The 24,645-nt window shown below is 44.3% G+C and overlaps 1 protein-coding gene across 1 annotated transcript in view; it reads left to right on the forward strand.

The window, feature by feature from the left end:
* Positions 1 to 1,786: 1,786 nt before the first annotated feature.
* LOC135362154 (alpha-mannosidase 2-like) overlaps positions 1,787 to 24,645 on the forward strand; it is a 63,462-nt gene continuing 40,603 nt past the window's right edge. Inside the window, exons 1-2 of the mRNA XM_064575591.1 lie at positions 1,787 to 1,968; positions 12,314 to 12,491. Of these exons, the coding sequence (XP_064431661.1) occupies positions 1,787 to 1,968; positions 12,314 to 12,491 (360 nt within the window). The remainder of the gene's footprint in view (positions 1,969 to 12,313; positions 12,492 to 24,645) is intronic.

Below are 24,645 nucleotides of genomic sequence, written 5' to 3' on the forward strand. Positions count from 1 at the left end.
GAGCCGTTTGTCCTTGAGGTTTACTTCAGCTGTGTGTTGGTCATGGGCTTCCGGGGCCATTGATCCGGTATTTTCTGTTCTGTTCTATTTTTTAATGCTCCGATTGAACTCCTTTGGCTTCTTGGGGCTGAACTGGTTTGCTCCACAGGACTGGCCAGCTTGGTGTCCCTGCTTTTCAGAGTCTTCGTGGGGACACAGAGCTGGTGACCGGGGTCCTGAGTGCTGCTGACTTTACACCTTCCTTGGTGTAAAGTGTGGGATAGGCTGTGAACACCCCGGGAGCGCAGGCGGGGCTGGGGTGGGCGGGCCAGCAGGGGGCCGTACAGTCAGCAGTGTGGTTCTCGGGGGTCACCATGGCCGCGGGGCCGCTCTGCCACCAGGCTCTGAGGCGGGTGCTCGCCTCCAGGTCCATTTGCTGGGCTTCCCCTCGAAGCTGCGTCCTTTCCTCGGTACGTCTCATCTTTGCGGAGTGCCACGCTGCATTGGGCATCTTGCTGGCTGCGGGGGCTCTCCAGAAGGTGGTATGTGGCCGCGGTCACGAGATCACGCATGGTGGAGGGTGGGTGCCAGGGTGGCACGGAGGGCTGGCGCGCCTCGGCCGCAGTGGCCCGCTCCGCCAGCAGGTGGCGCGTGAGGCACGCGGCTGGGCTGCCCAGGAGGGAGGCGGGCGGAGGCGGAGCGAGCATGGAGCTGAAGGATAGGCCGTGTCCCTGAGGATGCTGCTCCCCTTGTGGGTGCAGAAGGGTTCCTCCCGCGAGTTTCTGCGTTTTCATTTTCCTGATTGATTTGCTCACGCACACGTAAGACAGTCACGCGGCACCAGAGGATGTGCGGTAAAAATGGGTCGCTCTCCTCTTCCCCAGCCCTGCTTTCCCTCCTTCGGGTGATTCCAGGTGTCTTCTTCCAGGGACAGGAAGGGAGGCCTCTCGTTCTCTTAACGCTGAGCTGCTGAGGGCGCTGGGGTCAGATCTCGCACATGACGATGCACGTGACGTCTTAAACCTTTTATTTAGGTGTAATTTCAAATGTAGAAGAAAGTTGCAAGAACGGGTTAGGGTTAGGATAGGTGACCCTGTGACCCATGCAGCCCCACAGTCAGCATGTTGGAGCCAGGAACACTCCCCCTGTGCTGAGCTCCCGGGCAAACCCTGCAGGTCCCCTCCCCTGGCTGACCCCCTGAAGTTTCTGTCCCCACCTGCCATGAGTTGGAAGTCCCCACAACCTCCTCTTCAGGTTTGGATAATCTGCTCCAGTGGCTCATGGAACTCAGAGAAACATGTGTGATTCTTGGGCAGCCATGAATCTCAGCTTCTTCATGATGGGGGGCAGCCCAGCAGCTGAGTGACCATGCAGGGCTGCCTCTGCTTTTATTTCATTTTTTTATCAGAAAATCAAGGGCAGTTGCCTCAAAGCGTGGGAGAGGAGGACAAAGGGATGGCAAGTATCCTGAAGCGGTAAAGCAGTCCTGCACCCTCCCCTAGGGGCAGGCACTCAGGGAGGCAGTCATGGGATAAGGGGAAAGTCGGATGTTTGTGCTAGCAAGCACCAGGTGCAGAAAGGGGACCTGAGGGTTACATTCTTTCCTAGCTCCTAACCTGTGCCCTGCCCCTGGGGATCATGGGATCCTGCTCCTACTGGGCCCTTGCGTTCAATAGTCTGAGAACAGGAACGCTGTTGACCTTTCAGCTGCTTCCACAATCACTCCTGTGGGCTTACAATATATTTTCTAAGAATAATTCCACACTTCCTCCGTGAGGTGGACTACCTGGTATGCACAGAGGTGGATATGAAGTTCTGCGACCACGTGAGTATGGAGATCCTGTCCCCCCTCTTTGGCACCCTGCACCCCGGTTTCTACCAGGCAGCCCACAAGGACTTCAGCTACGAGCATTGGCCACAGTCGCAGGCACACATCCCCAGGGACAAGGGCGACTTTTACTACATGAGGACCTTTTTGCAGGGTCGGTGGTAGAGGACCAACTGACCTTGGCCTGTCACCAGGCAATGGGGGTCAACCTGGCCACTGGGATTGAGGCTGTGTGGCACAATGAGAGCCACCTGAACAGGTACTTGCTGGACCATAAGCCCATTAAGGTGCTGTCCCCAGAGGACCCGTGGGACCCTCAGCTGCTGGGCTGTCCCCGAGAGGACCTGTGGGACCCACAGCTGCTGGGCTGCCCCTGGAGGACCTGTGGGATCCACAGCTGCTGGGCTGCGCCCCATCATGAAGAAGCTGAGATTCATGGCTGTGCCCAAGAATCACCAGGACATCAGCAGTGGTTATTACTTGAGGAGTCATTTTGGTGCCCACCAGGTCTTTCACTTGAGTTAACAGATGAGCCCGAAGGAAGGACGTCATCAGTTAGGAAGTACAGACGAAGGTCAGAGTGGAGGTGGGCAAAGGCCTCTTTAACTCAGAGAGCGGGGGAGCCCCGAGGTTCTTCTACACACCTTGCCCTGCTCATCGATTCCAGCTGCCTGGCTCTGAGTTCTGTCCTTTTAATGAACTGGTCATCTAGTAAGTAACATGTTTCTCTGAGTTCCATGAGCCACTGGAGCAGATTATTCAAACCTGAAGAGGAGGTTGTGGGGACTTCCAGTCTGTAGCCCATAGCTCGGAAACAGGGGTGACCTCTCTGCCCAGCCACTGGCTGACCACTGAGTTAACAGCACAGGGATTCAGTGGCCACACACGGCAAAGAATACAGACTTGACAAAGTGAGTTCAGAAAAGTCACTAAGCCAACAGTAGCAACTACAACGAGCAGCAATCATGAAGCCTGGAGTGGGGAAGGTCTGATGTTCAGGATGCTTCCATTATAATATTCATAATCACACCCTGGACTTGTCACTGGGGCCAAGTCCCCCGGCTGGGGGTCAGGTAGCTCCTACATGTTCCACGTGCCTCTCTCTGGCTCCCCCAGCCGTGCACAGTCCTATGCTGCTTCCCAGCAGAGGTCAGTTTTAACCAAAGCCAGGAAGATGGGATGGGTTTTCCTGACTCCCCACCCCCTGCCCCACAGGGCTGCAAGAGAGGAAAAAGGTTTCCTCAACCCTGTTAAGGTCCCCGGCTGAGTCTGGAAATTGACAAAGACAGATGAACAGGAGAAAAGCAAGCAAAATGTATTGATTGCTTTGGTGGGAGCCTCACAAGACCATGAAGACCAGCAGAGGTGACTGGAGCAGACAGCTCTTCTACCTTTTAGACAAAGAAGCAGTAAGTGTGTGAAGAATTGACAGACGCAGGGGTTTGGACTAGGGCTCGTAAACGGTAAAGAAGTAACTAGGAAGATAAGGGTTAGTTTAACCAGGTGTGTGTGTATAGACCCCGTGGTCCTAAATTCCTTGACTCTGGTGATAAGCACGTCATCTCTGTGGTCCGGGGAGAGAAAGTTCCACATGGCAGTCTTCTGACCTGCTTAAGGGAAAAAGGGCTGATGGCTGGGGGTCAGAGAGACCTTCTTGCTTTGCTCTATGCAAAAGTTCTTTTAGCTTCTGTATTTATTTTGCCAAGGTGCCGTATTTGGGGTAGTGTGTCCTAACCCTCACTGGCCTGGTGCTGTACTCTGTCTCCTAGTATCCAGGACATTGGATGTGCTTCTGTGGAGACCTTCCAGCCCTGGGGTAGCCCCTTGTCCAGGGAGGCACCTGCCTCAAGGGGAGGGTCGCTAAGGGTGGCCGCCCCTCCTCAGGGAGATTGGGTGGGAGAATGCAGATCTTACTTCGAGAAACTGACTTTATTTCCTGAAAAGGTCTACCTGATAGTGGGATCATACGGGAGTTCTTTTTTTAGTATTTTGGGGAAGCTTCATCCTTTTCCCAGCATGGGTGTGCCAACCAAAGTCAATTCCAGATGATTTTTACCTATAAACCAGAGATTTTGCAAGAACCTCTCCAGCAGAGAACATGAGGAGAACAGTTTCAAGACCTTAGACAGGCAGAGATTTCCCAGGATGCAAAATATACTAACCATAGGAACAAACCGGTGACTTAGAAACTATGAAATGAAGAACTGGCTCTCCTTCTTCCATTTCTGGCTAGTGTGCTGGTCTGTGGCTCGATCTCACCTCAGGCAGCTGAAAGGTTGACCTCCCAGGTCAGCTACCACTGAGATGGCTACTGTTTCTAGAAATTCTTCGGGGTGTGGCCGGTTTTCCCCACCTGCGCACTGATCAAGTCGGCGACCTCGGACAGTGGAGCCACGGGTCCTCCAGGCATGGTTCCCCCCCAGTGCCCCAGTAAAGCCATTCCACTGAGGGTTTAGGGGGACCGGAGCTGCCCCTAGGCAAAAACACCAGAGGTTCTCACTGTCCCTACCTGGCCTTCAGATGCTCCTCAGTTACTCCTGTGCCTCTGGTGTCTTCCTGGAACCCTGACCTGGCTGGTTTTGGACAGTTTGTCCAGTGGTACCCTCACTTTCTGGGAGGGGGATTTGCTGGAATCCGCAGTGTGTCCTGCAGCCCCACCGGGATCACTTTTTGAAGGCACGTCGCCTGGGCCATCTGAGGACTCAAGACTGTGGGTCTGTGGCTTGGAGGGATTCTGAGCAGCTGGTGGGATTCTGAGCGCTGGTGGGATGGGAGGGCTGCAAGGCCCAGAGGCAGGTTTCCAGGAAGCTGTCTGGGGTCCCCGGCATCCTGCCGTTTTTGAATCAAAGCCCTGAGATCTTTAAAATGCCAGCAACGTTACAGCATGGGCCAGAAAAGCAAATGTCCCTGTGCACCCAACACCACCTAAACTATTGGCCATTTCTTGTCACTTGAGTTGAGTAGAAAGGATTGGGAGTCAGGGCTTGAGGGGGGTCCTGGGTCAGACTTTGTGTTTGGGGGACAAAGGTCATCCGGACAAGCTTGTGCTGAGGCTGAGGAGGGGGTCTGTGTGGAGACCCCAGCTGCAGGCACTGCTGTCCAATGATGCCCCCTCAGCCCGACCCAGTGCACCTGCTGCTGGGGGAGAGCCTGCCCCCTCCTCTCTGCCTGAGGGCTCTCTCCTGCACGAGGTGTGCCTCCTCCCCTGCCAGTCACTGCCAGCCTGCAGCCTGGGAGGGTGGGAGGGTGGCTACCCCGAGTTCCTGCAGCTGCTGGGGGAGCGCCTGCCCCCTCCTCTCTGCCTGAGGGCTCTCTCTCACACCAGGTGCCTCCTCTCCTGCCAGCCACTGCCAGGCTGCAGCCTAGGAAAGTGGCTATCCCGAGTTCCTCCAACTGCTGGGGGAGCGCCTGCCCCCTCCTCTCTGCCTGAGGGTGTATCCTGCACCAGGTGCCTCCTCCCCTGCCAGTCACTGCCAGCCTGCAGCATGGGAGGGTGGATACCCTGAAAACCTCCAGCCCTGTGGACAGAGTCAGTGCAATGTGGTCTCCCAGCAGGTCTGAGCACCAGGCCCCCACATTGCTCACTCTCGTCCTATGGGCTCAATGTGCCACATCCTCCCTCAGGCTCCCTGGGTCCGAGTCCTCCTCTGCTCGTGGACCATCCTTGGCCCAGGCTCCACACGCTGGGACTGGGAGCGGGTCGTCTGGACGATCTGGACTCTCGCTTCTGTTCCCGTGACACGGGCACAGGCCGGCCTCACAGACTGCTCAGAGGAGACTCAGCACAGGACGATGCAGGTCGCTGTAAGGGGAGATGCCAAGTGACCCCAGAGGGAGCGCACAGGCCTTGCAGAAGGCGCTGGGCTCATGGGGCTCAGTGTGGGATGCGGGCGCCCAGCCAAGGGGCATGGGGAATCCTGGTGAGGGCGGCCCTGGCAAGTGGGGGAGGGGGAAGCCACAGAAGGGTCTCAGAAGAGGCAGGAGACAAGGAAGAGGACAGGACAGAGCTTCCCAAGGAGGTCGATGGAAGGATCAAAGGATCACAGAGACCCTTGGGGAAACTCGGAGGCCCTGGAGATGTTGGCTGAAATGCTGTCATTTGGTCAGAAAAATTGTGTCACAACTCCCCAGTTGACACTGGATGATTTACTCTTTGTTGGTTCTAGGAATCAGTGCATACCTGCCATTAGAACTCACATGGCATGAAGTCTAGGACATACTTACTTTTCATCACTTTTCAGGACGAGATTTTTCTAGAGGAGGTGCTAAACACGGGTCTCTCCATTCTTTTCTTTGTGCGACTGGCCTGTTTCCAGGAGCAGATTCCTAGTGCTCATCGCCAGAGCTAGCCGTGAGGACTGCCCCCCATCACCTCCCACAGTGGACGTGACCATGTGGGTTGGGGGGTGCTCACTGATGAAGCCCCAGTGCTCAGTACCCAGCAGGGACCCCAGATCCTGTGCTGAATGAGGGAGGATGGGAGTGAGGGAAAGAGAGAGGGAGGGACGATGGGAGAGAAGGAGGGGAGAGAGGGAGAAGGGAAGGGAGGATGGGAGGGAGGCAGGATGGGGAGGGGGAGGGGAGAAAGGCAGGAGGAAAGGGAGGATGGGAGGGGTAGAGGGGAGGGAGGGAGGCAGGGAGGATGGGAGGGAGGCAGAGAGGCAGGGAGGGAGGGAGTGGGGGAGGGAAGGGAGGAGTGGAGGGGAAGGAGAGAGAGGGGGGAATGAATGAGTGAATAAATGACGTAGGGAGGGAGGGAGTGAAACCACAGAAGCTGGATCTGTACCTCAGGAGCCATTATTTGGGGTGAGGTCCGAGGGCATGACAGCCTGGGTCCTGGATGGTGGCTCAGGGCACGTCCATCTGTCCTCCCAGTGCTGACCTTCCTTCTCCTTGGACCCGGTGTCATCCTGGATCCTCTCCATCCCCTCCTCAAACAATTCTCAATGTTCCCAGGAACAGGGTGGCAGGAGGGGTCTCAGGAGGGGCTTCCAGGATCCTGTGCTCCGAATGACAATGTGACAGTGGCTACAGGGCATTCTATCATGAGGACTGGGACCATGGATCCCCTCCATCTCCTTGGGCATTAGCGTTGTTCCATTCCCTGCTCTCTCCACCACCGCTGTGATGAACACTCCTGAAAGCAGATCTGTGAAAAACCGAGCCAGAGTTTCCGGGGGTGAGTCCGAGGCCGAGCATGCCAGGTGATGGGTGCACCTGCAGCCTGGGGTGGGTGATGCTCACTGTTCTCCCAGACAGGGGTGCCCGTCACCCTTTCCTCCAGGGGACCTACATTGGACCTCCGCTTCCTCACGTTCTCCCCAGACCAGACACCTGCCAGTCTGAGGGTGATGAGCGCTGCCTCCATAGGGTTTCCTTTGCCGGAATCCTTCCCCGGGAGCTCCACATCTCTGACACATATTCCCTGCGTGCCTATCCTCCCCCTTGGACTGGCATGTGTTTGGTCTCCATCCCTGTGGAACCCAGTGACTTGGAGCGTGGTTTGGACCAGAGTCAGGTGAAACCTTTCTCTGGCCTTGCTTTGTGGTGTGTCTTCCAGCTTTCTGCGTTTCCCTGGTTTCTGTGTGGGCCACAGGAGTAACCAGCCGTTTCCTGTCTGGGGTCAGGCTGTGGTGTCCCAGCAGGTACAGGGGTCTCTGCCCCGAGATTGTGCCCATAATTCCTTTTTTAAAAAAAGATTTTATTTATTTGCGAGAGAGAGTGAGAGGGAGAGAGATCACGAGCAGGGGGAGTGGGAGAGGGAGAAGCAGGGTTCCCATGGAGCAGGGAGCCCAATGCGGGGCTCGATCCCAGGACCCTGAGATCATGACCTGAGCCGAAGGCAGATGCTTAACGACTGAGCCACCCAGGCGCCCCTGTGCCCATAATTCCTAAAGTGGCCTCTATGATTACATCTGATCTGTAATCAATCGGGGATTTCAATATCGAATAAGGGAAATTTTATGACAAATAAACAGAAGAAAATGAGTCCCCTTTGAAAATAAGTGGGCAGACACAAAGGCTCCTATTGCATGATTCCATGTACAGAAACATCCAGAACAAGTAAAAGAATAAGGAGAGAAAGCAGCTTAGGGGTTTCCAGGGTATGGGCTGGGGGCGAAATGGGCAGGGGGGCTTCTGGTTCGGGGACTCCTTTGAGACATGAGATATTCCGCAGCAATCTTCTGGGGTGTGGTGGCACAGCGTTGGGAATGTACTTATGCTCATCATATGTTCAGTTGAAAACAAGTAATTTTATTTAAAACAAATAATAAACAGTATACAGAACATGAAAATGAACAATATGAACTAGAACAATATGAACCAGAGAGAAAGAACATAGGGGGAGGGGATGAAACAATCTGGCGGGGTGTCGGGGTCCGGCGATGGACCTAAGGGTAATTGTACAAGGAGCTCTCCCCGCAGGGCTGTGGGCTCTGGATGTGGCTCTGGGAGCCCTGCGGGAGCAGGAGTAGGGGCAGGGGTTGGGATAGGGGCAGGGCCAGGGGCAGGGCCAGGTGTAAGAGCAGGGCCAGGGGCAGGGCCAGGTGTAAGAGCAGGGCCAGGGGCAGGGCCAGGTGTAAGAGCAGGGCCATGGGCAGGGGCAAGGGGAGGGATAGGATCAGCAGTCCTGGCAGGTGCAGGATCTAGGGCAGGACCTGGGTAAGGAGCAGGAACAGGAGCTCAGGCAGGGGCAGGGGCAGGGGCAGCAGGTCTGGCAGGGGCAGGGGCAGAAGCAGGAGCAGGAAAAGGAGCAGGAACAGGAGCTCAGGCAGGGGCAGGGGAAGGGGCAGCGGCAGAATGAGCAGGAACAGGAGCTCAGGCAGGGGCAGGGGCAGGGGCAGCAGGTCTGACAGGGGTAGGGTTATGAGCAGGAGCAGGGTCAGGGACAAGAACAGGAGCTCAGGAAGGGTCAGGGGAAGGGGCAGCGGAGTCTGACAGGGGCAGGGGAAGGGGTAGGAGGAGGATCAGGAGCTGGGTTGCAGCAGTGGCAGGTGCAGGATCCAGGGCAGGAGCTGGGTCAGGGGCAGGATCCAGGGCAGGAGCTGGGTCAGGGGCAGGAACAGTAGCAGGAGCTGGGTCCGGGGCAGGTGCCAGTTCTTCCTGGTCCACGTCAGGCTGTCCGTGGGTGGGTGCCGGGTCACCTGCCGGCTCCTGGTCTCCTCCTGAAGTCGCTGCAGGCACCACCCCTCCCTCCAGAGCTCCCGATGGAGTTGGAACCGGCTCTAGCTCCTCAGGTGCTGGAGCAGCTGTGAGAGGAGAAAAGCTCACCCCGAGCCCGCTCTCCGTGGGCCTTTGCGGAGACAGAACCCAGCCCAGGGCCTCCCAGAGAAGCCGCAGCCAGGAAGGAGCCCTCCCTGGGGTGTCTCCCCGACTGCAGTCCACCCGCTGGATGCTCTGCGCCCAGTCTTTGCTCCAGGCCCCACACCAGCCTCTGGGGGCTCGTCCCTGTGGGGCCAGCACCGACCCATCCCCACACACCACAAACACCCAGCCCCAGCCTTCTCACCCTCGGGCTCGGTCTCCGTGGGCTCCGGCTCCTGGACCACTGTCCGGTGACCAAGCACCTGGGACAGTGGTCTGGGGGGTGTTGGAGGTCTTGCCCGGCAATCCCCAGCACTTGTTTTGGGGGATGCCTGTGGGGTCAACCCCTCCGTCAGGGAGGAGGACATGTCCGCCAGCCGCCTCGGGAGGTCATCCGTGGCCTTCTGCAAAGACAGGGACGGGTAGCTGGCTGGAGGCATCACAGCCCTGCCGGGCCATCCTCACTGTCCTCCTGCCCAGTCCCCCTGCTGCTCCCAGATCAGACACAGTCCTGTGAGTGCACAGCCCTGCACCCTGGATGCAGAGACCCATCCCTGCAGGGCTATCTGGATAAACCCTGGGTAGAAGGGGCAGCGCCCACACACCCCATCCGACACGGCCAGCCTTGACCTTGAACATGACCTGCCCACTGGGAATCTGACCCCTCATCAGCCTGCTCCTGCTCAGGGTGGCCCCACCCTGCATGACCCCTCTTTACACACACACACACACACAGAGACACACACGCACGCACACACACACTCACACACAGACACGCACAGACACACACACACGGAGGGGGGCCTGGGGCTGCACAGGCAGATCAGAGCGTGTGGGGCTGGGTGGCAGGCTCTGGGCCTCCTGGTGTCACCTTTCTGTCCTTCCGGCCAAATGGCCAGAGGCTGTGGGGAGCCCTGATTCGACATCCCCAGCGGGGGACAGTGTTTGCAGGGCGCTCTTTCTTCAGCCTGCAGCGTCCAGATTTGGGGAAGCAGCACCCGAACATGCTTTTTGTTGGAGGGTCTCCAAAGAAATGAGCTGGGCAGGGGGCTGTCTCTGGAATGTGGGTGCCTGGTTACCGGGGTTCCAAATTCTGTTGGGCTCTGTTGTCAGGGAAGTGAGGTCACCACTGCCTGGGGTCCCCTTACCCAACTTCCTCCTCACACAAGACCCCCGCCCGAGGGCCCCCTCCCCCGGCTGCTCAATGCTCCCCCTCCCCCCATGCCCCATCCATACAGTGACTCCCTCAAATGGTTCTAGTTAAGTTGACATTTCTAACCTGGTAGGAGTGAAGAGCAGATTGCTGCTGCACATCTTCAAGTGTGATATCGGTCATTTCATTTGGCATTAGTGTACAATGTATTTAGTGAATATCCACTCTCTACCAGGTAGTATAGATTGGTCTCTTGAATTCCGTGTTGACACCTTCTGAGCAGGAGCTTGGGAGTTAGGACAGATGCTGAATGGAAGACTCACACTTAATGTTTGTGATTCTTTCCTCTTATGTGTCATATGCATATACACACAAGATATGGTATATCTAGTAGTAAACCTTGGCATTCATTTAAATGATCACTTATCCTTTTCTATGCTGGTTGCCTAGGGGAATCTGATTGGATGCTCAGTCATAGTGTATCTTTCTCATATCTGATTTATATGTTTGGTTTTTTTCTCTTATTTTTCTTTCTATTTGATTAGTCTCATTAGACATGTATTTTTTTAATTATAACTAATAATCCAAGGTTATTTTTGGTTAAGTGTGGAATATTAGTAAATTATTAGTAAAAATTAAGTACTCTACTGAACGCTAATCTCAGAAAACTATGTTATGTAAGAACATTATGGTTATATTTTACTCACCAAGTTATTGAATTTTGCTAATAATTTAATATTTGCAAAGCAGTTTCAGAGACTATCAGTATAAAAAGATCATGTGAATTTCTAAATTTAGTTAAATGTTTTTAATTTTATAAAATACTTCGTTCCATTATTGATGGTCTTTGAGTTTCTTTCGTAAGTTTTTATATTGTGAATTGGAACTTCTCGATAACCCTAGAAATGAAAATTGGAATACTGGGTAAAAAGCACATTAGTCATTTATCACTGATTTCTTAAGCTTGGCATTACAAACATAGAGAACTACTCTGAGTTCTTCATCCGCTTATTTAATTTCATTTTTATAAGCCATTCCTCTTAAATACTTTGTATTCCTAGACTTCCTCAAATGGTACCCCGGTTCAGCATTCAGCAGTTCAACCCCAAAGGTTTTCTGCAGAATACTAGAATAATATGAAATATAAAAACACATCAGCACATTTAGTATTTAGCTGACCTTTGGACTCATGGGTTAGATCTGAGGAAGGTAGAAATCAAAAAAGCTATTTGATCTCCAAAACTTTATCTGTTGATCAGCCCTGAGAAGGACATTGACAGATATCCAGTTTATTGATGGCAGGTGTTAAGTGAGTTGTTTTTCTTCCGTTTGAAGAGGAAATCAGGTTCTATAATTGGTTTCATTCAAACTATTAATTTTTTTATGTGTAATCAGGCAAGTTTAGATCAAATTAGAGAAAGGCATCTTGAGTCAAAGCCAACTTCAAAGTTTATATAGATAAGAAATCCTTATTGTCTTCTTGGACTAAATTATCTTAAAATACAGGCAATCTGGGATCCAGTGTCTATGGCCGGGCTTCAGGAGGCCATTGATGTTCCCAGTAATTTTATGTCAAAGTTGGTATGTGACTTTATTTCTCTAAGGATAATCCATTGGAAACCTGTGGGTTTTTCTCTCTGGTAAGAATTTATGAATATATTTTTTAGAAGATTTATTTATCCATTTTAGAGAGAAAGAGCAGAGGGGAGGGGCAGAAGGAGAGTGAGAAAGAATCCCAAGCAGACTCTGCGCTGAGCACAGGACCTAATGCGGGGCTTGATTTCATGACTTAGAGACCATGACTGAGCCAAAACCAAAAGCCTGGATGCTCAACCAACTGCGCCACCCAGGCACCCCAAAATTTATGAATATTTTAAGTGGATAATGAAAATTAGTATAGTAGTTTTAAAAAATCTGCCTTATAAATCATACTAACCTAGAATACAGGTAAAATATACAACAATTTCTTTTAACATAATACACTTTTTAATGAGTTGCCCCATTGTCCTTTTCTTAGTACTGTTCTTATTTTCCTTTTTCTTTTGTAGGGCTGAGATGCTTCTAGATCAGTACCGAAAGAAGTCAAAGCTCTTCCATACTACAGTTGTCCTGGCCCCACTAGGAGATGATTTTCGCTACTGTGAACGCATAGAATGGGATCATCAGTATAAGAATTATCAGCTGCTTTTTGATTATATGAATTCTCATCCTGAGTATAATGTTAAGGTAATTTGAAAATATTTAATTATGATACTGTATTTGAAGTTGAGCCTTCATTATTAAATGAGGCTAAAACACAACAGCCTTAGTTTCTTTGTCCCACATCCCAATATTTCCTAGAATATGTAGTTTGTATGTAAGAGTGTAGTTCTTAAAGAGGAAAATTATCTAGTACTATAGTTGCATTTCTGAAGTTGTCCCTTTCCCCCCATTCCTACAGCATTAAAGAGACTTTACTTTTATGTAGTTGTAAATATGCACCTACTAAGTTGTGATCTTCAGTTTTCAGTGATGTCCTGTTTTTCTACCAGCATCAAAAGTTTCTTTCTCTGACGGCTGCATCCTTGTGATTTTAGTAATGTGACGGGCAATGCAGATGAACGTGTCATGAATTTTGCAAATTAATGTCTTGTGTCCAGAGAATACACTAGCATCTTTCTTAGTTGAGAAGACTTCCAAAATTAATCATTTACCTGTAGTTCTTTCTCTCTTTTTTTGTTTCCCTTTTGGAAAATTTTGAATGTACCCTAAAGTTTTGAGAACAACTTAAGTACCCTTCCCCTGACCCCTGCCTCCCCATATCCATAGCTCAGCTACCACATTGATCAACTCGAGGTCACTCTCACTTCAGCTGTGCCTCACTGTCCTCTCTCACCCTCTCCCAGGGATTATTTTGGAGGAAATAGTAGTCATGTAGTTTCATCTGTAACCATTTCATTATGTATCTAAATGATAAGGACTCTGTTTAAAAATACAATCATAATGCCACTATTATATCTAAAAAATTAACAATAATTCAATATTATCATATATCCAGATAGATTCAGATTTTCCTGATCACATACAGGCATTTTTTTTAAGCATATGTTTCATGAGTCAGGATTCAAACAAGAGTCCTATATTAGACCCTATATGAGAAAATTACCCAATGTGTTTATTATATTCACATACTAACCTATGAGACAGTAGAATATTTGTGGAAATACTACAGAAAGGAAGAGATGTTACTGTTTAGGAAATTAGAAAGCTGATGATAGGTCACATTTTATGTAGGGAGAATTCAAGTTTATTAAGTAAATGTAAATAATATTAAATAGTTAAATAAACTTAAATAAAATGCCAGGTGTATTCAAGATACTTACAACTGAATTTCTACCAAATTATGAACTTTAGGTCTATGTTTAAATCATCTCTATAATCTCCTCAAAGATGAAGCTGATACACAAACATTTACTTAGGGGATGGCATATGCAGATGGGTATTTTATCCCTAAGTACATCTTCCTAGTGAATGGTTTTGAGATCCATAAAAGGATCTACCACTCATTCTAAAGAATTAAAGTACTGATTTTTGTATTTTACCTATTTCCTTCTTTGCCCAGTAGGGCAATTTGTAAAGTCACTTTAAAAAGCATCCAACTCTTGATTTTGGTTCAGGTCATGGTCTCAGGGTCACATACTTAAGATTTCCTTCTTGTATCATTTCAAAAGAAAAAACACTAACCATGATGATAGAAGGGAAAATAAGGTTACTTTTGTAAGATTTGGCAATGATTTGAATGAGCGGGGGGGGGGGGGGCAGGGGGAGGGGAGAGAGAGACTCTCAAGCAGACTCTGTACTGAGTGCGGAGCCCAATGTGAAGCTCATTCTCATGACCCTGAGATCATGACCTGAACCAAAATCAAGAGTTGGATTTCTTAACCAACTGAGCCATCCAGGCGCCCCACAGTATATTCAATTTTAATACTGTATATTATCTTTAATATCCATTTGATAAATACATCACGATTTGTCCATTGTATTATTGATGGACATTTGGGTTGTTTCCAGTTTTTGTGTATTACAAATAAAGCCATTTTGAATATTTTGTGCATGTTTTTATATACATGTATGTGAATTTATGTGGGTATAAAATGGGATAGAAATTTTTGGTCACTGGGTATGCACATGTTCAACTTCAGTAGATATTGCCAAATGGTATCCCAAAATAGGTGCACTAGTCGTTGCATTGTATGACAATTTCAGTTGCTGTACTTCCTTACTCAGATTTTTTGTTAGGATTTTTTTTTCATTTTTATTTTTTTATGATCGATATGATGGTTTTATTTTATATTTCCCTGGTAGTTAATGAATTGAACCTCTTTTCATAAGTTTATTGCCATTTAGGTATCCTCTTTTGTGAAGTGACTATTTAAATCTTTTGATGACTTTTCCTTAAATTGGGTTGTCTGTTTATTTTGTACCATTTATAACTCTTTTATATATTTTGGTTTGAGTCTTCCTTCAGATAAAAGTTATGCAAATATTGTCTCCCACTATGTGAGCCTGTTTTTTAATTTCTTTCTTAATGCTGTCTTTTGATAAACAGAAATTCTTTGTTTTAATTAAATCTAATATAACAGTATTTTCCTTTCCATGTCATGTTCTGCTTAAGAAATTTTTGTTTATACCCCATAATTATGAAAATACGCTTCCTATGAAGCTGTCCTCCAGAAGCTTTATTGTTTTACCTTCAATATTTAGGTCTGTAATCTGTTTGGAATTGATTTTTTTGTGAATTGTATGAAGACAGGGATCAAGGTGCATTTTTGCCCATATGGGTATCTACCACCATTTATTGAAAAGACCAGTGTGCCCACTTTACTGCAGCATCATCTTTTTCATTAATTTTGAGTGAAACTATTTGTGTGGCTCTTGTATAGACTCTATTCAATTTTGTCTATTTAGTCTCGGACTGTCTTAATTACTATAGTTTTAGAATGGATCTTAATTTCTGATAGCATAAGTCTTCTAATTTTGTTTTCTTTCTCAAGATTGCATTGGTTTTCTTTATAGTTCTGTATAGGTTTAAGATCAATTTTTAAATTTCTACCAAAAAAAGTTGGAATTTTGATTGGCATTGCATTGAACCTATAGATCAATGTGAATACCGTTAACTTCTTTACAAATATTAGGCCATCCATGAATGTGGTATATTCCATGTATAAAAATACACTTGACTTTTGCATTCTAACCTTGTACCCAGTAACCTTCATGCATTTCCTTTCTTTCTGGAATTTTTGTCACTCAAGTGTCGGCTGCTTTGATTGTCCTTAGATACCTTCAAACAAAAGCTTTTTTTCTCTCTGTGGTTTATCTAGTATCTGTTCTCTGTAGGATGTTTGAAGTTATTTTGTCCAAGCCAGAAGCTTCAGTTTATTATTTTCTTTTAATGAAAGGAAAAACCCAAGTAAGCAATTGAATTTAGATGGCTAAAAAATTGACATTGTACCAACCAAGCCAGTCAGTTTCCCATTGGTCATCACTTATTTAACAATTTATGTATTTTTCTCATATGTTGCTCTGATAGAGGAGTTTGATTATGTTTAAGATTAAGGTTATGTTAAAGATATAATTTGTTGCCTTTTGAAGTAAAAAACATCTACCTTTTTTTTTGGTTATTTGGAATACGTACTTTGAGCTACCAAGAGACTATAGAAAAATTCACTCTTAAATAATTTCTTTTGAAACTACTCTAGGATAGATACAGGATTATATATCAGTCCTTTGAGATTGAATTAAATTTGTGAGAATGCTCACCAGGCTACTTAAATGAACTTTGCCTGGGGCAATTGCCAAGAAGGAAATACTTTCATCTTGGCTAATACCAAAAATTAGTTACAATATTCTAAAAGGGTATACTTTGTTGTGAATATTAACTCTGTAGCATGCCACAGTTCCCTAAAATCTGAAACTGAAGGGAATTTTTGTTATCTCATAGAAATCCCTTTTTATATAGATGAGAAAGTGAGTCAGAAATTTAGATTGTTGAATATTTTTTACTTTTATCAGTATACTTCCCTGAGCTTGTCTGTACTATTGGGCCTGAAGTTAATGCTGTATTTCTTTGCATTTGTGACCCTCATGGTTATACACACACACTTATATTCTGCTTCTTAGAATGTGTTAAGTGAGTAATAAATAACACTTAATTTTTGAGTACTTACTATTTGCTATTAACGTTTTCTTTTAGAGAGAGAGCATGCACTTTGGGGGTGCGGGGGCGTGGGGATGGGGAAAGGGAGAGAGAGAATCTTAAGCAGGCTCCATGCCCAGCACAGAGCCCAATGTGGGGCTCGATCTTATGACCCCGAGATCATGACCTGAGCTGGAACCAAGAGTCAGGTGCTTAACCAACTGGGCCATCCAGGCACCCCTGCTATTAACTTTTTAAAGTGCTTCACTTTAGTTAACTTATTTAATTCTCTGAACATTTTCTGGTAGGTACTATAATTATCCCCATTAGAGATGAGGAAACTGAGGCACAAATATATTAACTTGCCCAAGATACATTGTATTTGGTGAAGCCAAGATAAGACTAGGTAATATTATTGAAAATTGCTTTTCTGTGATGTAAACATAAGGATTTAGAAATAATTATCTATTTTGCTGTTATAAAATTTATTGTGTCACAGGTACATGATAACTTCTATTTGTCTTACTAATATCATCATGTTTCCAGCTGAAATTTTGCCTTTGCAATAGAAAAATGATAGCTAAAACTTAGACCATTATTTCCCAGTTGTGTTTCTAAGCATTTTACTTAGATCCCTCTTAGCTGTAACACAGACACAGAGACAATATATAAATATGCTCAAAACCACATTGTTAGGTAAATGGTAGAGATGGAATTCAAACCAATGCTATCTGGATCCAGGTTCTGTGCTGTTCTTAACCACTCTTCTAGAGTGCTACTCACTGTTTTTAACTACTCTTTTTTTTTTTCTTAAGATTTTATTTATTTGACAGAGACACAGCTAGAGAGAGAACACAAGAAGGGGGAGTGGGAGAGGGAGAAGCAGGCTTCCTGCAGAGCAGGGAGCCCGATGTGGGGCTTGATCCCAGGACCCTGGGACCATGACCTGAGCCAAAGGCAGATGCTTAATGACTGAGCCACCCAGGCACCCCTGTTTTTAACTGCTCTTAATTATTTTTCTGCCACATTGAATCAAAGTAGCTTTTAGTATCTGTGTGTGTGTGTGTGTGTGTATCTGTGTGTGGTAGGAAACAACAAAAATAGCATCTTAATATTCAAAGAAATACATTCCCTGTTAAATTCTCTGTTTATCTCTAAAAACACTGCCTTTTAATATCTGTTTACATGGTGTGGTATAATACTTCTTTTTTCCTTTGATTTATGGAATAGTTTGGGCTCATAAAAATGGATTTATGTTCTGGTAATTTAAATCATTAGTCAAAAGACCTTTTCATTTGAGCAGTCAACCTTGCAGTTCTTGTCACTCTTTGTGTTTTACTTCTATTCAATGTTACCTGCTGGTAGAGCAAGTCCATTTTTTTAATGACCTGCTGTTCTTAAAGTCTCCCTTATGAGAGCTCAAGCAAGGGGGATGGGGAGGCCAGGGGAGTGTATGTGCATATGACATATGAAAATACTTAATGGTTAACCAAACTGTATGTAAATGTTTTATTTTTGCTGCTTCCTCCCATCTTTTATTCATCTCTGAATTATTCTATTCCCTGACCCTTGCACACTTTGAAATTCTGGAGATTGGTAAGGTGTTTTCAGATCCACAGATTTGTATATCTCAGTAGTTCTTCTAACCCCTTAGGGGTGTAAGTTTTATTTTAGTTTACTTTGGGACCTGATGCAAGTGAAAGAGCTACTGTATATTTTTCCCCCTGCTTTTGAGTTTTGTAAAATCTGAGCTAGAATTTCATCTTAACTGGAAAGCGCATCTTAAATATTTACTGTTAACTTTTCCTTTTAGTGCTAGAAGTAATTTTAAGGTAGAGATGAATAAGTGTCACTTTTTTTTTTATTAGATACAGTTTGGGACTTTATCAGATTATTTTGATGCACTGGATAAAGAAGATGTAACCATTAGAAAGAATAGCCAATCCATGTTCCCTGTTCTAAGTGGAGATTTTTTCACTTATGCTGACCGAGACGATCATTACTGGAGCGGCTATTTTACATCCAGACCCTTCTACAAACGAATGGATAGGATATTGGAATCCCATCTAAGGTACAAAATTTACGTTTAGAAAGCTACATTAATTATTCACCTTTTTTATGTGATCATAGCACATAGCATAGCATAGAGTTTTGCATAATATACAACATGTATGCAGTATTGGGATGTGTTTAATGTAATTGTGAAATTTTAATGCAATCAGAGCTATGTCTCCAGTGCATAATCAGATTATTATATGGGCTTTTGTTCTGAAAAAAGCAGTTTATCTGATTAGACTTTCTCCTGTATCTTATGTTTTATATGTTTCTAATTAATTACTGGTATTGTTTGCACACCGTGATAATATCCAGTGGCATTGTTATGTGTGTCTGCAGGTCAGTAGCCAGACAGACTAAATTGCTGGAAACAAGCAAGGGTCACAAGGAACAAACAGGGCCTCTCTGTGGCTAAAATGTGGGCCTCAAAGTACACAATCTAAAACTAATGTATTTTATATGTGGGAGAACTTCAGAGGCTCCACCTCAGTTCTCATTTATTGAAACATATTTCTATAGGTGTGATTCTCTGCTTAGAAGAGCAAAACTTGAAAGAGATGAGAACTGATGGCGGCAGAGTGATTGGCTGAAAAAGCATAGTGACAGGGAGAAAGCAGAAAAGTCAGGAGAAAACAAAAACGCTCTAACCAGCGTTGTCCAGTAGAACTTTCAGTCACTGTCCAACAGAACTTTCTGCAGTGGTAGAAATCTTCTGTTTCTGTTTTCTGCACTGTTTAGTATGGCCACTTGCCACATGTAACTGTTGAGCACTTGAAATGTGACCAGTGTGGCTGAGGAAGTGAACTCTTAATTTCCTTTAATTTGAGTTGATTTAAATGTAAATAAATAATCACACGTGGGTAGTAGCTATCTTTGTGGGTCCTGTTGCTTTTTGGTAAGGATGAACCACCCTGGGGGCTCCTGGGGCTCTCTCTATGTGTGTGTAGCGTGGGAGCTTAATTCATTTTCAGGATGAGTTCACTTTCAGCTTAGTTCAGATCATGAATTCATGATGATTAATTTTCATGATGAATCTCAGTATTAAAAATAAAAAGTCATGTTATATCTACCTTCTTCTCCGTACTGGTAGAAATAGTACATTTTGGAAAGCCCTTTTATAAAGATCATGAATTTCTCCCAGAGTTGTACTTTGGTATAGTAGTGTGTTTTTTTTTATTTTTACTGTTTCATGCTGTCAGCATTATTTCAAAAGCCTGACCTTTGCCTTTTTTTTGGGATATTCACAAATGTGCCAGATGGATACGTATTCCTGTATTTGTAATAAAATAGTATTTCTATATTAGAGAGATTGATGCATTCTTGCCCAATAGAATATTAATTCTCTATTATGTTACTCTAAACTACCTATGATAAAAACAGAGAAAGTACTAAGTAATGTAGAGATTCTTTTGGACTACTGCACTTTTTTAAAAGTGTCAACTATTTTTTAGTGACAAAGAGTTACAAATATTGATTCAATTTTAATTTATTGAACATATTTAAGGTGAAGTACTTAGTGTGAGTAATAATATATTTTGAAAATTCTGCTTTAAAATAAAATGACAAAAAACCATATAATAATGACAAATTTCAAAATGTAATCAACTTACTTGAAAATAAGTTTATTGTCTGATTATAGATATTTCATCTTGATGCTCATTTGTAAAACATTTGGATAGGATAGAGGAGTATAAAGAAGAAAATATTTTTTAAACCCCCTTTTTACATTTTGGGATATCTATATGTATAGGTACTCTTTGCAAAGCCAGGAATATGTGCTATGGGTATAGATGGACATATATACACAATTTCTTTAATTCAAACTTAGTGTTTCTCCTGCCATGAATTTTAGAAAGATTAGAATTTAAAGGCAGAGATTATTTAGTATCTTCTAATTATTTCAAAATTTAAAACAATTCTTTTTTTTTTTTTTGAGTACTTTAAATTTGTCCTTTTCCTTATATTGTGATACATTTTCAAGCTGCCTTGGTTTTCTCTCCATCCTTCTTAATATGTTTGGCATAAAGAACCTTCTTAAACTTTTTACTTCATCAAGCCATCTCTCTTTTTTTTTTAAAGATTTTATTTATTTATTTTTAAAGATTTTATTTATTTATTTGACAGAGAGAGACACAGAGAGAGAGGGAACGCAGCAGGGGGAGTGGGAGAGGGAGAAGCAGACTCCCCGCGGAGCAGGGAGCCCCATGTGGGGCTCGATCCCAGGATCCTGGGACCATGACCTCAGCTGAGGGCAGACGCTTAACGACTGAGCCACCCAGGCACCCCAAGCCATATCTCTTTTTTAAAGAACTTTTTCGAAACCTGTCTTGAACCATATCCTCTGATGAAAAAAATAAAGCATGAAAATGATAAGTCCCCATATTCTTGCTCAAAAACTACTCGTAAGCCCAAGTGTTTTTTCTTTAAAATAAACGAGAAGCGACAGCATATGTTTTATCACCTTTCAGTTTATATTGTTACTTTCCCTCTAGTTGTTGAATGTTCTCATTCAGCACAGAGACTAGCTGTTGTCACTGAGCTGTCAGGCCATCGCTTTCTGCCTCTCCTTCACTGTTAGTCTCCCACTCATGTGACCATTTCTGCACCGTCTCTCCTTTAATGTATGTATGTGAGAGTGAATGGCTTTCTGGTGATGAAGTTCCTGGTATGTGTCTGGGCTGATCTTGGAGAGAAGAAAGGGCAGCAACCATTATCCACTTTTTACTGCTGTTTCGAGCTTTTTTTTTTTTTTTCCACTATGTTATACATAAGTACACCTATCTCGCTGCCAGTGGGTACTGGCTTCTTTCCAGGACCATCTAGAACAAGCGTCCTTTATATCAATTTAGACATGATGTTCTCTGATGATTGATAATCTAGATATATTAGATGGATACCTAGATGGTTTTATAGGAATGTTTATTATCAATATCTTTTTTATCAATTGTGCTGAAATGTGGATTTTTTAAAAAATGCATTTAAAAATTGTATCAGTACCACATATTTTAAATAGTAAATGTTTGTTTTGAAATAAGAATTAATGACTGTTTTATACAATTAGGGCTGCTGAAATTCTTTACTATTTCGCCCTGAAACAAGCTCAGAAATACAAGATAAGTAAATTTCTTTCATCATCCCATTACATGGCACTGACAGAAGCCAGAAGAAATTTGGGACTGTTTCAACATCATGATGCTATCACAGGAACTGCAAAAGATTGGGTGGTTGTGGATTATGGTACCAGGTAATATAATTATTAAAAAGTGATTATAAAACAATTTTTTTTTAATTTTGGGTCACAGGCTTATATCTTTGATGAAATTGTTAATGTACATCAGACCATATCAATAATGACATCCCTTATAAGTATTGCTATAGAAAAACAACATCAATATTCAAAGCATTTTTCAAGAATTGTATGGAGAATGTACTAGCTGTCCTAACTTTTTATTGCAGTGCATTTCTGCAAATGGAGTAGTAAAACATTATTATAAAGCTGATTCTGTTTTCTCCCAAGTATAATGTGGTAATTGGGGTTACCTTGTTGACCAGGGATTTGGTATCAAATAAATCATAGCTGTAATCCAAGGAGATAAAGACCCATACTTGATTGTATAGCAGTTTAATTTCATCCTATTTCATATCCAGTTGTTCTCAGCCTAGAGTTTAGCCAGGAAGTAGAAGAACCTAGAAACTTTGACATATATAAATGATATAAGGAATTGGGATGAGAAGGGTTGGCTTGGGTATTGATATCAAAACCATCTTCAACTCTTAGAAGGTCTGTGAGATGAGTGAGGGAGGGGAAGCTCAGTTATTTTCACATTGCAGGATTGGAAACAGTGAGTACAGGCTTTAGCTCAGAACAGCAGGAGACTTTGTAAATAGTGCTTCCCAATAATCAAAAGGCTTACCTTTTGTGATAGTGAGATTTCCATCATCATGCCCTAGTTTGGGTAACCATTCATTAGGATCATTGTAGAGGAGATTCCTATGTTGGGGAAGGAGTTTTGACTATTATTTCATTATGGCTTAGTTATTATTTCTTCCAGATTTTTTTCCTATCAAAAATGGTGTACTTCAATAATATTTTAAAATTGTTAAAGTGTGCTCTGATTTTCTTATAATACAGATTTAAGAAGTGAACCTCTTTTTTTAATAAATGCTCTCTCCCGTATGTTAAAAGTGTATACAACGTATAAAGTCAACATTACAGATTGATCCACAACTGATATCACTAATCATTATAAGTGTTAATTAAAATTTTAGTTATAGTATTTTGACTGCCTTTCTAGATATTTGAAAAACAAATTCTTGAGGTTTCATTAGTTGACTTGAATCCTTGAAAATATATTCATGGTAGCATCTTGAATATCTTCTCAGTTTTCTTGTGGCAAATGTATTTGGCATCTGTTGAGGTTGAGCTGGGCTTAAAATGGAAAACATTCATTGGCTGATAATGATAATTGGTTTTTCTCCCACAGAAGGCATTTTTTAAAATAAGGTCAGATCCTCCATTTTTTTCCTTTTCACCTGCTCCTGTCTTCTTGGTTTATTGAATTTAAAAGTGAGGCTTATATTCAGAAAAGAGTTCCTAAGAGGAAATGAAGAAGTCATTCTCCTATACTGTCTACCTGCTCTCTCTCTGGCTGCCATATTGAAAGAGACTTGGGTACAGGTCATTGAGTTTTTGCAACTGAATATTTTCTATCTCATAACCTTTCCAGAAGGGCTGTCATTAGTTCCTCCATATGTTTGGTTATGCTTTTAGCTTATAAAAACATCACCATACAAAATTGCATCTTAGAGAAAAAAGACAATATTTCTCAAATTATACTTGACATTTGTAAATTTGCTTTGCGAGCACTTCACACTTCATTGAGAAGTCATACACAATTATCAAGTCATTAGCATAGACATTTTAAGTAGGAAATTTCAAAACACAAGTTAGAGAGTTATAAACAAAGAGGCAGCTAGCATTGGGTGCTCTCTTGTTCTTAGACTGTTGACTGTTTATTCAAATGTTGGCAGAAGTGTCCCTGTGAACAAGTGTATGAGTTCAGGATTGCATTTGGCTGCTAGTAATAACAACTTAAAACTGAATAAATCCTATCCTACTTATTTTTATGCCACGTGGAAGAAGTCTGCAGGTCCCCAGTTCAGGTATAGCAGCTCTACAGTGCCGACAGGGGTCCAGACCCTTCTAGCTTTCTCTTCTGCCATCTAAAGGTGATTCTTACTTAGAGTACTGCTCTCAACAGTAGATTGAATGTTTATATAATTATCACCTGGAGAACAAGAATACATCATGGCTATTTGAAGGTTAATTCTAATCATGGCATGAAAAAATGAATTAGAGGGGGACAGTGTTTGTGATGGATGTTCAGCCTAAAAGTGGATAATGGGGCTATGTGCAAGAGAAGAAATGGTAATGAGATCAGTTACAGAAATATTTAGAATTCTGCCTATTTCTATGTTGTAGTTAAGGTAGGTAGGAGAAAAAAATGAACAAAGGGTAAGTATGAGGGCCCATATGTATAGATCAAACTTCACTGACAAACATGATAGTATCTGCCTGAAACAGTAGTAATGATACCAGAGTAGAAAACTGTGATTTCTAAGTGATGGTCCGGTTCAGTGATAATAAAATACGGGCATGTTAGAAAATTAGAGGCTCTGGGAAATCCCACAATGATGAATTGTTGAAACATTAAAATTTTGCTTTACCCAATGTTTCCCAAACTTATTTACTGTGTTTAGTCTTGTTTTGCTTTAAACAGAATGGCTTTATGCATCCTGAGAAAGCATTTGGGGAATACACTACCAGTTCTTAGTGCTTGCCTCGTTAGAAGACTGTGCATGTGCCTTTAGGATACAAACATTGATGTGTGGCATTCCCTCAGTTTAAGCTCCAGTGCACTGTAATACATATAAGGTTTTAGCTGATGGAGAACGTGACTTTTTTTTTTTTTAAGATTTTATTTATTTATTTCACAGAGAAAGAGACAGTGAGAGAGGGAACACAAGCAGGGGGAGTGGGAGAGGGAGAAGCAGGCTTCCCGCTGAGCAGGGAGCCTGATGCGGGGCTCGATCCCAGGACCCTGGGATCATGACCTGAGCCGAAGGCAGATGCTAAACGACTGAGCCACC

Source organism: Mirounga angustirostris, unplaced genomic scaffold, assembly GCF_029215605.1.
Source record: "Mirounga angustirostris isolate CCGP_5_RB_7025 unplaced genomic scaffold, mMirAng1.0.hap1 SCAF_12, whole genome shotgun sequence".
NCBI lineage: Eukaryota > Metazoa > Chordata > Mammalia > Carnivora > Phocidae > Mirounga > Mirounga angustirostris.